This window comes from Pipistrellus kuhlii, unplaced genomic scaffold (assembly GCF_014108245.1).
Source record: "Pipistrellus kuhlii isolate mPipKuh1 unplaced genomic scaffold, mPipKuh1.p scaffold_m20_p_4, whole genome shotgun sequence".
Classification (NCBI taxonomy): domain Eukaryota; kingdom Metazoa; phylum Chordata; class Mammalia; order Chiroptera; family Vespertilionidae; genus Pipistrellus; species Pipistrellus kuhlii.
This window is the reverse complement of record NW_023425540.1, coordinates 57,013,880-57,027,045: the sequence shown is the minus strand read 5'-3', so window position 1 is coordinate 57,027,045 and position 13,166 is coordinate 57,013,880. Positions and strand designations below refer to the sequence as shown.

The window sequence follows — 13,166 nt, the reverse complement described above, 5'->3', positions numbered from 1 at the left end:
CACAAACACAACAACAACAACAACAACAACCACCAAGAGACTCTGCATGCTTTGGGTAGTCATGTGACACAGTTCTGGCCAATGAAATGTAATTAGAATTCAATAAGCAGAGTTTCTCAGAAAATTGTATCCCTAATTTAATAAAAGTCAGCAAACTCTACTGGCATAACTTTTATCCATGCTATTTCTCCTTCCTGGTTGGAACACAGGAGTAATGTGTGGAGAAGCAGGCATAATCTTGTCACAGGCAAAGGATGGCAGACCTGAAAGGTAAAGGGGCCAGGTCCTTCAATGACCCTGTGAAACAAATCATAAGTCTTAAACTACCTATCTTAAAACTTGTTCATAAGAAAAATTATGCTTTCTTATAAAGCCAATGAGATCTGTTATAGGTAGTCAAATGCAATACACACAAATGATATTGGATAACATAGGGAAGCCAACAAGTACCAAAGACTTAATATTGATCTTAAAAGAAGGTAACATTAAATGCAAGACAATTCTGCTAAAGCAAAAATTTTCTCATAAAGATTCATCACTATAAACAAACTTTTCCTTAAAGGGCTGTTTATTTTTAAATGTGTTTTTCTTAACAGCCCATCAAATATTACATGTAACTTCTTTCTCATACTGTTCATCTAACCATCTCAATTAGCTATCAATTCAGCAAACACCTCATATGTGCCAAACACTCTTTCCTTATTTTACTCAACTATCCACAACTTCTTCAATTCAAACCGGTCCTCTGCATTTTCTCCACAGAAATTGAAAGCCATATTTCATTAAGACTTAAGCTAAAACCTCAGTATTTACCAATCCTACAATGCTGTTATTACAAAAAGAAATGCTAATTTGATATTTTTTATAAACTTAGAATTTTGTGAACACAGAATATTTGGCTAATCCACTGATGGTTATTGTTGTCCAAATTGTAAAGTATTTTAAAATATCTGTTCACATGATAAGGCTGAGAGAAATATCTTCCAGGGCACTGCCCAGTTTGAATGCTCCTGGCCCATATTACTAGACCACTTTCCTGGAAGACTGCTCCATGTGTGATGGTAGAATGCTTAACAAGATGCAGGTCATGACTTCACTGGGTTAATAGGACATCTATTCAAAGGAACATTATACATGTAGGAAGTGGGAAAACTTAAGTCCTGTGGGAGCTTATAAAAGTGACACCTAGCCCTGACTCAAAGATATTAGGGGAAGGTTCCACAGAATGTAACATCTAAGCTGAGTCCTAAAAAATAACCAGGAATCAATCAGACAAATTGGGGGGATTTGGGGGAGATGGTGGTAGTTTTTTTGTTTTGTTTTTCCCCAAGCAGCAGAAGTCTAGAAGAGAGAACTTGGTATGCCATGGAATTGATAGGTGAGGTGTGAAGCACACAGTACAGGCTGGGGTGGTATGAAAGGTGCTGCTAGAGAAACCAAAATGCAGACACATAAGCCAAGTTAGCATCTAGAAATTTACTCACAGGTCAAGGGATAATAAATGGGTTTTGAGCTAAGGAGTTATTTATTTTGTTGAGTGCCTACCAACTGCTAAATTCCAAAGTATTAAATTCATATAAATAAACATTATTTAATTTTCTCAACAAATGAATGAGGGAGAGACATCTGTGACAAGGTTGTGGCCATCACAGAAGTAGAGTAGTGGCATTGAAGGTCAAAAATAAAACTGAGATACAAGTCAATGTAAGAAATAGAATGAAAGACCTGGAGTTTGTTTGGATACAAGTTGAAAAAAAGTGATGAAAATGATCAGGGTAAATTCTATAATTCATTATCTAAATGAATACACTTTTGAGAGTGAGTGGGGACACTGGTGACAAACTGGAACATATGATCACTGTAAAATCAAGGCCCAGGTTTCTGGCCTGATAAGCCTGCTGACAATGGCAAAGTTTTATTAAAGAGCTTGGGACCACAGAATAGGTTTGCGTGGAGAGGAGTTCAGTTGTAAACACACTGAGGAGGTCTTCTAAATGGAGCTATGCAACTGGCCTATGGGTATGTGGGTCTGGAACTCTGGATACTTTTCTTACAAATACATATTGAGGGAATCAATAGTACCTTGAAAATAAATAAAGGCAACCAAGTAGGAAATAACACTCTCACCAGGAGCATTTATCTTTTAAATCTTACTTAAGCAAAACAATTATTTATTTAAGATCTAGAAGCTCCTGCCTCTCTACCTCTTTCAAATGATATTACCTAAAGCTATAGATCTACATTACTATGAGTAAACTACCTTTACATTATAAAAGTTCTGCCCTAACTAGATTGGCATTTCTCCTTTCAGTTTGGTGTTACAACAATTATTTGGATTTTGCAATATCTATTTCTAACGTCTTCTCAATTTTGGTCCATATACCTGTGAGCTGAGGTTAGACTTTATCAAGACAATTTTTTAAAAGAAGGGTGAATTCTGTGTGTTTTATAAGGAATTACATATTTTCAAATGTCTTTTTGATGCCTTCACATATGAAACATAACTAAGTATAAAATGATTTCAATACTTCATATTGTTCTCATCACAGAGAAGAAACATAAGGCAGTCTAGCTTTTGTTCCATATTATATGATATTTGTTTTAATGCCTGGATATTTGACAATATATCTTTTTCTTTTTAATTGAATTGAGTTACCAAGATGTGCTATGGATGACTCTCTTTTCATTTATACTACCCAGAAATAAGCTCTTTTCATCTATAAAGAGAGATCTTTTCAGCTCAGAAACTTTTTATCAATTATATCTTTGATCATTGCCTCTGCTCCATTTTTTTCCCTAAAGAAAAATCTATAACTCTTTTAACAAACTTATGTTCCCAAGAACAATAAGAAGGGGTCTCAGGGATGAATGAAAAAGGTGAAAGAGATTAAAAAGTACACGTTGAAAGTTATAAAAATAATCACAAGGATGTAAAGTACAGAGTAGGGATTACAGTCAATAATATTGTAATAACTTTGTATGGTGTCAGATGGGTACTATATAAACATTGAGTTGATCACTTTGGAAGGAATTTTAGGGATAAAATAGGGAAGTTTAGGGAGTCTTAGGAATAAAGAGGGCCCATGAGAGAGGAAAGCATAGGTGAGAACTTGGAGCCACCAGAAGACACACATTCACAGAGAATAGAAAGATGCCACAGGGAAGAGGAAAACAATTTCACAGAGTATAAAGAAAAATCAGAGTATGGGGAAAAAGAAAACATACTTTCACAGAGGATAGAGAAATGTCAACAGATGCTGGAAAGAGGAAAACATATGTTCTCAGGAGATAAAGGGATGTTGCAAGATAAGGGGGGGAAAAAGAGGGAGGCAACATAGGTTTTGGACTTTGAAGATGATACTCTGCAAAAGAGTGACCAATTAGAAAAGCTCAAGGTCATAAAATAGGGAAGGGTCCAATTAAAAGAGAGCATTAAGTTGCAAATCAAAAAGACAATGTAATACCATCTCACACCTGTCAGAATGGCTATCATCAACAAATCAACAAATGACAAGTGTTGGAGGGGATGCAGAGAAAAAGGAACCCTCATGCACTGCTGGTGGGAATGCAGTGGAGAACAGTATGGAGTTTCCTCAAAAAACTAAAAATGGAACTCCCATTTGACCCAATGATTCCACTTTTAGAAAAATATACAAAGAAACTAGAAACACCAATTAGAAAGGATATATGCACCCCTATGTTCATAGCAGCACAATTTACAATAGCTGAGATTTGGAAACAGCCTAAGTGCCCATCAGCAGATGAGTGGATTAAAAAACTGTGGTACATCTACACAATGGAATACTAAGTTGCAGTAAAAAAGGAGTTCTTACCATTTGCAACAACATAGATGGAACTGGAGAGCATTATGCTAAGTAAAATAAGCCAGGCAGAGAAAGATAAATATCACATGTTCTCACTCATTTATGGAATATAATGAACAACATAAACTGATGAGCAAAAACAGATCCAGAGACAGAGAAACATCAATTAGACCATCAAACCTCAGAGGGAAGGTAGGGGAGGGTGGGAGTAAGAGGAAGAGAGCAACCAAAGAACTTCTATGCATGCATATAAGCCTAACCAATGGCTACAGACAACAGGGGGGTGAGGGCATGAGTGGGGGAAAATGGGGGAGTAATGTGGTAATAAGGACACATATGTAACACCTTAATAAAGAAATTAAAAGAGAGAGAGAGAGAGAACTATAGCCTTCATAAACCTTAGAAAAAGGGGGCTTAGTGGGTCACCCCCTTGGGAATCCCTCCCTACATGGGAGTCTGTATTTGCTTCCAATAAATTTCCACCCTTTTACTAACAAGTCCTTTTATAAAAGCCCACAAATTTTATTCTTCAAATATTGTGAGGCAAGAACTGGCAAGGGGGAGATCCACTCTCCACACCCCATGTTTAAACTTCATTAAATACCACTATGTTGTATACCTCAAACTAATATAATATTGTATGTCAACTGCAATTGAAAATTTTTAAAATATCTGTAGGGTTTTTGTTGTTGTTGAAATCCTGTTGTTTATAGCTATGTATCTATAATTGTCTTTCTCATTACCATTCATCTTCCTTTTCTCTGCATTCTTAAAAAGTATCTCAAGAGTTTTAATTTTTTAAATTCATGTCAGTGATACACCCTTTCACAATGTCTGCTTTACTCTTCAGAATCACTAATGATGTTCTAGCCTCCCACTGATCTACAGCACTCCTCCCATTTTCATATCTTGTTCTTTCATTTCAGCCTTTTGCTTCCTGTTTCATATTTTGCTTAGAGATCACAACTCAACCATTTTGAGAATTCCAAAGAGGTTTCATTAAAAAAATTTTTTCTGGTCTCTGTAATAAATCATTTTTATGGGGTAAGTTGTTCTTCTGAGTCTTCACACTATTCCCATTTTTGTCATTTTGTAGAACTTTGTCATAGGTTTCTGATGGTAACTTTTCCATTTATTTACTCTCATAGAAGTAACATCCACACCATGAATGTTAAAGTTACCCTTGATCTTCATGTTGATATTGGCTCAAGTCTCTCTTGTCTTGAGTTAGTTAATTTGACAAATATTTATTATGGCAGATATTTGCCAAGGGATTCAAAAGCAAACAAGTTCCCTGACCTCACAGAGCCCATTTTTAGTAAGGGTAATGGACAACAAAAAAATAAATAAAATAACCAGATTGTTAATAATGCCTGAACGATGTAAAAAAGATGCAGAAATGGAGAAAAGTGTGAGTAAATAATACATTCAATGCCTGACTGCAAGTTTCCAAAAGGCTACACTCTAAGGTGGCTGTGCTGTGATATTCAGTCTTCTATTCAGCCCTGGTGCCCTACACATATGAGGGGCTTTTTTCTTTAACAAAGAATAGTATGGTATTCTCCTGGCCCATGCTACTGTCAATAATAATGTCCTTAAATGGCCGAAGCCGGTTTGGCTCAGTGGTAGAGTGTCGGTCTGTGGACTGAAAGGTCCCAGGTTCGATTCCAGGCAAGGGCATGTACATTGGTTGCGGGCACATGCCTGGTAGGGGGTGTGCAAGAGGCAGCTGGTTGATGTTTCTCTCTCATCAACGTTTCTAGCTCTCTATCTCTCTCCCTTACTCTCTGTAAAAAATCAATAAAATGTATTAAAATAAATAAATTAATTAAATTTTTAAAAAAATAATGTCCTTGAATGGACACTTCCTAAGATCAATTATAAATTTTCTATAATACTTTGATTCCATTTATTTTTAATAATTTTAATAAAGTATACCTAGTTAAAATCATGAATTACTCTTTATAGTTATTCCTTTATCCTATAATTTGTAAGAGGTGATATTAAATTTCTCATTTTAAATAGTAAAAAAGTTATATTACAAAAATACACTGTGTATCTGGGTATACTGGGTACTGACTGATGAATATGTGGTAATTAAAAACATATGACTTTTTTGAATAATTTCCAAAAAAAACATAAAGCATTTCTTTGTAAATCAGAGGTAGCCACCTATTAAATAAACAATTATTAGGTCAACTAATTTTCTTTCTTCATTTAAAATAAATAGGGATTCATCAAAATAAAGTAAACAAAAAGTTAATTAAGAAAGAACATACTGGGAAAATAACATTACAAAAATAAGCTATATATTGAATATTTTATCACAGCTATATATTTACCATCTCATGCCAAATATGTGTTAACTATTAGCAATGAACATGACAGTCATGAGAGAAAACCTATTCTTCAGAAAATATTTTAAAATTAATAAAACGATTAAACAAAATACTACCTGCCAAATAGAAAACAGAAACATAAAAACCAAGAGTCAAACCAGAATAGTAGTAAAAGTATATGAGAAATGTATTTTACCGTGGCTCAGCACTCAGCTTTATTACATTTTTTTGTGGCAGGGAACCTTGTGATTTTTGTTTCAAATCCTATAAAAATGAAAAAAAAAAAATTTTACTTTTAAAACAGGGTTTGAAATTATCTATGCACTATTACCTTGCAAAAATCTTTAAAAAGGCAAAATAAGAAGAAATCCTCTTTGCAGCTACATACTGCCCAACAAAGTTCAAAATAAATAAGTCTTGTGTGTATTGTGTATGTGAATGTATTTAGACATCTAGTACAGTGTATATTACTTGGGACTATAGTCCATATAACTCCAATTAGGAACAAAATAAATCTAGTTCTAAAGATAATTTTGCACAAAGTTTTACTACTTTACTTTTGTATCATTATGTGTCACATTAAAAAAATGTATGTCCGTTTATTGAAATTTTTAACGTTAGTATGAAAATGCATAATCATGATCTGATTATAAGCATCACTATATGAAAATAACTGATCCCACAAGTGTAAATTTAAATTACATATAAAATGTGAAAGTCTATCATTGACAAGATTCTAATGGCTCATAAATTATAATTTTTAAATATCTGAGTGCCCAAGTGGAAGTATAAAGAGGGCTATGATCAAACATTTCTTCAACTGTTCTTCCTTTCAATGTATGCTGTTTTATTAGATCCTCTGATCCTAATAACAACACTAGACAAGGTAGGTATTATCATCCCACTTTATGTTAAATAAATGAGGGCTCAAAGATGTTATAATTTTTTCAAGGCCCATGCAATCAGGTACAGAGGTTGAGGCTAACAGCTAATCTCTTAAATCCTCAATCACTGCTCTACTGTTACACATCCCAGTACTGACCATAGCTCTCAAGGACTCATCTTGAAACCAGAAGACAAATTAGGAGTATTCAAATTGAAATTTACCAAGAACAAATTAAGGATTTACAGAAGATCAAATATCAAGGGGATTCTAATTAATGCCCAGCAAAATAGCTATTTATAATGTCTAGTTACCTTCCAGTATCATCTTAATAGTGTTTTAAAAGAGTGTATGTTTCACATTCCTTGAAATAAGTTATTTTATTTTTCACACTTAAATTTACTCAGAACAAAATACATACCATAAATCAAACACAAGCACTTATAGGAAAGAACACACAAGTAATTTATATAAAGTAATGCAAATTATTTCACATAATGTACAAAAATAATTATTTTTTCAATGTCTTTTCACTAAGCTTCTCACTCCCTTTTTCCAATCAAAGAACAAAAAAATCACATTTTTATAATGGATAGAAGAGATATCAACTAACCATGTCTAGGAGGGAATCAAAAGAGTATGATTCATATGAGTGTTTGTCCTTCAAAAGAAGTAGTAGTGTGGAAGATCCAATTATCTTCTTCAAATTCATTAATGAATGAAAGAGTCTGTGAATCAAAAATTTTATAAGTTTGAGAAATAACTTAAAAATCAGTATACAATATTTTCAATTTCTTTCATATTGGTTGAAGCACCATTATCTCATTCCTTTAGGCACAAAGAGAAACCTAGAAAGAACCTTTTATATATATATTTTTATTGATTTCAGAGGAAGGAAGAGGGAGAGAGAGAAGCAACAATGTTGAAAGAGACTCATTGACTATCTCCTGCACGCACCCCACTGGGGATCGAGCCTGCAACCTGGGCATGTACTCTTGACAGGAATCAAACCTGGGACCCTTTAGTCTGCAGGCAGATGCTATATCCACTGAGCCAAACCTGCTAGGGCTAGAAAGAATCTTTTTGATATGCCCCCAACTAAATACTAAGAAGAAAAATGATAAATCAAAAGATAACACTGACAAGTACTCACTTGAAATAGAAAACTTTCTAGACATACCTAAAACACATAAATTTATTCAAAAAATGAAGAATAGAGTTATCATAGGACCTAGCAATCCCTCTTCTGAGCATCTACTAAAAAAATTCGAAAACGTTATTCGTAATGTATATGCACCCCTATATGTGGCATTATTTATAGTGGTCAAGACATAGAAAAAAGCAATCTTCTAATGAAATGAGTACTGAAGACTAGCACAATTTGCAAAATACTTTCTCAGGATGTCAATAGCTTTGTTTAAAACAAACGAAAACTAAACAGTAAATAAGTTTGGAAAACACTGGATACAACAAAATTTTAAATATTTCAACATTTAAAATCAATGTGGGATTTCTCACAGCCTCTAACTTCCTATTACATGCCCTTATCCTATTATTATAGAACAGTTCATGCAATATCACTTAGAAGTCACAATTTTCTAATCTGTTATCATTGCTGCTATTTCAAAGAGATGTCATCTTGTTTGTAATACCAAGTTTGATGTATATGTTAAAACCTTCACACTTAGCCCTTTGTTCATTTTTTCCTCCTACCTCCTGTAATCACAACTTGATCATAACTTGGCAAATTCTAAACCTTTCTGTAATTGACCTTATTACAATTTCTTCTTCTCTTCCATATAGCCCCTCTATCTACTTTTAAGCTTAACATCTATTATAAACACTGTCCCAGTCTAATTCATTTTTATGCCATGTTTAGAATTAATCTCCAAAAATATGTCATAATGTTATCTTTCTCTCCAGTTTATAATTATACTAGAGGCCTGGTGCACGAGATTTGTGTACTTGGGGGTGGGGGGGATCTCAATCTGGCATGTGGCCTCTTTCAGTTTGGTACCCCTTAAAAGATGTCCAACTAGCAGGGGAATTGGGCCTAAGCCAGCAGTCAGACATCGCTCTCAGAGTCAGGGGCTCTTGCAGTCCGAGATCCCATACTCCTTATTGCCCACCTGCAATGGAGGTGGGAGAAGTTCCTGCCACCCCCGCTGCACTCACCAGCGGTGAGCCTGACTTCTGGCTGAACCGCACTCCCCCTGTGGTAGTGCACTGCACTCCTGCCCCCTGGTGGTCATCAGTGTGCATCACAGCGACTGATAGTTCCACTGTTTGGTTGATTTGCATATTAGCCTTTTATTATATAGGATAAACATTCAATCTGTTGTTAATAGCATAACTCTTAAAAGTCACCATGAGATGGCAGAAGAGAAAGCTATAAGAAGCTGTCATACCTGAACAGGGACTTGCAGACTCCTTACATAGCATAAAAATAAGTAGGATCAGGTTTATTCTGTTTTGAGTTGCTATTATTAGTAGCCAAATGCCATCCCTAACTCATACATATCTGCTGATATTTGAATAAAAATTGGTCAATAGTCCAAAAACAAGGACACCCAATGCTGCCTCTTTGTTTATAATTCTCATACTTGTGTTTTGAAATTTCCAAATGTAAATGTCTGTGATAATGACTTGATAATTGTTTATGATGTTTCGGAGAAGTGTGAACTGCTCACAAAACAAATTCACAAATGTCAATACAATCTGAGAATTAATATGTGCTTTTCTGTAAGATGTAATTTGTACAGGGATGTTTTTATAAGCTAAAAGTAATACCAAACACTTGGAAGATATGACAGGTATCTGGAAAGTTGATGAGACAGAAAATATCCTGTAGCAAAAGCTCAATAACCTGTACCTAAATCTCTTTCAACATGGCAGCCAGAGAGCAAGGAGGCAGTGCAGAAGAATGACTTTTCTTTTTCATCTTAGAAACTCAGGTCTGATTCTAAGCAGCCTCATGTTTAAACTTTCAATAAACCAAAAAGACAAGTGAAAAGAAAAACTGAAGATCTGACCTTACTTTCAAAAAAGAAGAAAAAAGTTGCTTCTTGTGGGAAAAATACCAGCATCATTATCATCCAGTGCGTGTATTCCACTTTAAATTCATCTTAAACCTCAATAGATGGATTCCAAATACATATGCCTCAAGAAAATTGAGAAGATATTCAAGATACTACCTTGAATATATTTTTTAAGGACTCAAATCAACTAATAAAACCTCAATGATATTTTCCCCAAAATTTTTATAAAGGCAGTCAAAATATTCTTAACAAAACTTAATTAACATTCATTTCAATTTGTAACATTAGTTGTGGGTCAATTGTTTATATAAATCAGAAATTCACTTTTTAAATCTATATTGTAAGAAAATCAGAACATATCTTTAATAATTTTAAAATATTATCACAGCATACCACGGTTGATAGAAAAAAATATCTGGAAGAAATAATGTGAACTATAGTGAAGCAACCACCAATACTCCTTCCAGTAAGAATCTCCTCTGCACTGATTCTAATGAATGGTAGGTAGCTTACACTCCAGCATGTTGATGGAAATCTCACCATTACAAAAGATAAGCCTTTCCATTATTGGGAAGCACTGTTTACAAAAACCTGCTTTTCTAAGCTAAAGGCCTATACTCATTGTTTCTAATCCTGCACAATATGAAAATAACCGAGGTTCTCTCCACTGACTCATCTAACAACTTTCTGATGTTAAATGCTCCAAAATGTTGAGAATGACTTTGATATTAATACCCAGGCCTTCTTTTCTCATCCCAATTCCTTATATAATCCATATCTGACTGGGTTTCTAGGTTCATCTACTTGCTGGCTATGCTTCTAGGCTTCCTCTTATCAATATCCTTCTAGAAATATAAGGTATCCAAGAACAACAGGATATAAAATAGGATGAAATTAAATTTTAATACAATGAAGTGAAGTTCTTTATCTCCCTGAGTTATAAACATGATTTAGATACCAAATCCTTAGTTATGAAGGTACTCCAAGTACCATACCATACTTCGGAGGAATCGGATCCACTTTATAATGTTTTACTATTCCATTTGTAGAAATGCACTGCAAAAAACATTGAGAAAGCGAGTACACTGTAAACAGATTTCTTGAAAAAAATGCTTTAAAAATTGGTGTTGCTTTTGTACAGAAATATTACAAGGGATATACATTAAAAACTTCATCAAGCCCTAGTTGGTTTGGCTCAGTGGATAGAGCATCAGCCTGCGGACTTAAGGGTCCTGGGTTCGATTCTGGCCAAGTGCATATGCCTGGGTTGCGGGCTCGATCCCCAATAGGGGACATACAGGAGGCAGCCAATCAATGATTCTCTCTCATCATTGATGTTTCTCTCTCTCTCTCTCTCTCTCCTTTCCTCTCTGAAATTACATACACACTCACACACACACACACACACACACACACACACACACACAACAAAGAAACCTCTTTAAAAGATATAAGCTCATGACCCCAAGTTTTAAAAAATTTTGTTTTATGCTCACTTTTGAATAATTATATTACCTGGTACCATAATCCACAACCACCCAATCTTTTGCGGTTCCTGTGATAGCATCATGATGTTGAAACAGTCCCAAGTTCCTTCTGGCTTCTGTAAGCGTCGTATAAGAGGATGATGAAAGAAATGCACTGATCTTGTATATCTGAGCTTGTTTTAGGGCGAAATAGTAAAGAATTTCAGCAGCCCTAAATGCATAAAATAGTCATTAATTTTCTTTAATTTCATTTATTTCAAAACAATCAAAACAATTTTAGTTTGCTACCTAAAATATGTTGAATTGACACATTTTCAAATGTGACTTGAAAATCCACAATTTCAGTACAAACAATTTATAAGAAAGATATTGATAATAAACATTTCTATTATACCATCAAGGTATCTATCTAATAAATCTATATCCTCAATAATCAAAAAATATCATTTCCCTGTTGATACAAATGGCTCTCATTCTAGATGGATCTGGAAAGAAGCCAGTACACACTGGCAGCAAGATAGGCTTATTTATGAATAACATCGGGAAAAAGTATCTCAGCTCAGCAGTAAGAGCATGATAAATGTTTTTTTCCTTTCTTCTCTCCAAGAGCAGTGAAGACATATGCCATGAACTTCATCACCAAAAAGCCATTTACTCTCCCAAATGTACATTAAGAGGAGAGGTGGTGGGAAAACGCACATTACAGGAATGGAAGACGAACAGTAACAGAGAAGCAGAAAATGATGGTCTGATGGTTCAGTGACAAGAGCTACTCTGAATGTTGAATAATAACATGCAATTATAGATAATTTAACAATAAAAACTGAAAGATGATAAACATACTCTGGCTTTTCTTGTTTATTTTAAAGAATAAAACACTTTAGCTTTAAGAATAGCTTTTGAACAAGAATATGGGAGTTTATAATTTTCACCTTTTTTTTTTATCATCAGAGGATATGATTCAAGATAGGTTTAAAAGTTCTTTAAAAAGAGCCATGGCTTGATGGAGTAAAAAAATATAAGAAGGTTCTCTAAACAAAATATGTTAAGGATGATGGGAAGAAAATCAAGGTGGCTTGCAAATGTATTAAGATATCAGGAAAAAGGGGGGATTTTCAGTGCTTTCTGAAAAAATAAATTTCTTTAAATTGTTGAAATAATAAAAGATATTAAATAATCTCTACTTTTAAATTCTAACCCTTCTGAAATTCATAGAAGAATCACTGAACTTGTATTAATAATTTGTGTATATGTGTTTGAACATATCCTCAGAAACTACTGATTTTGAAAAGAATATATGCAAAATTTAAGAAAGTGAACTTTAAGAATATTTATTCTTTATACTTTACTATTTTATTCAAATTTTAATTAGTAAACATTGTGTGTTTACAAATGAGCATTAGAATGAAATATATAAACTTATTTTCAAATAAGTTAAATTATGAAATTCACAATTAGATTTTGTTGTTCATTTTAAAGCAGCAGAATTTTCAAATTATATTACCCATAGTTACTACTTCACCTTAAATATGTTCAATAAATCAAGATTGATCCAACATTCATAACTCTTTGCCACTAACAAACACTTGACACTT

The 13,166-nt window shown here is 34.0% G+C and overlaps 1 protein-coding gene across 7 annotated transcripts in view; it reads right to left on the bottom strand.

Moving 5' to 3' along the window:
• The window catches only part of MAN2A1 (mannosidase alpha class 2A member 1), a 142,770-nt gene that overhangs the window by 58,705 nt on the left and 70,899 nt on the right, over positions 1 to 13,166 (bottom strand). For all 7 annotated transcript variants that reach the window (XM_036411391.2, XM_036411394.2, XM_045571837.1 and 4 more), the window contains 3 exons: positions 11,600 to 11,782; positions 7,660 to 7,774; positions 6,360 to 6,427 (listed from right to left, as the gene is read on the bottom strand). In XM_036411391.2, coding sequence (XP_036267284.1) covers positions 6,360 to 6,427; positions 7,660 to 7,774; positions 11,600 to 11,782 — 366 coding nt within the window. The remainder of the gene's footprint in view (positions 1 to 6,359; positions 6,428 to 7,659; positions 7,775 to 11,599; positions 11,783 to 13,166) is intronic.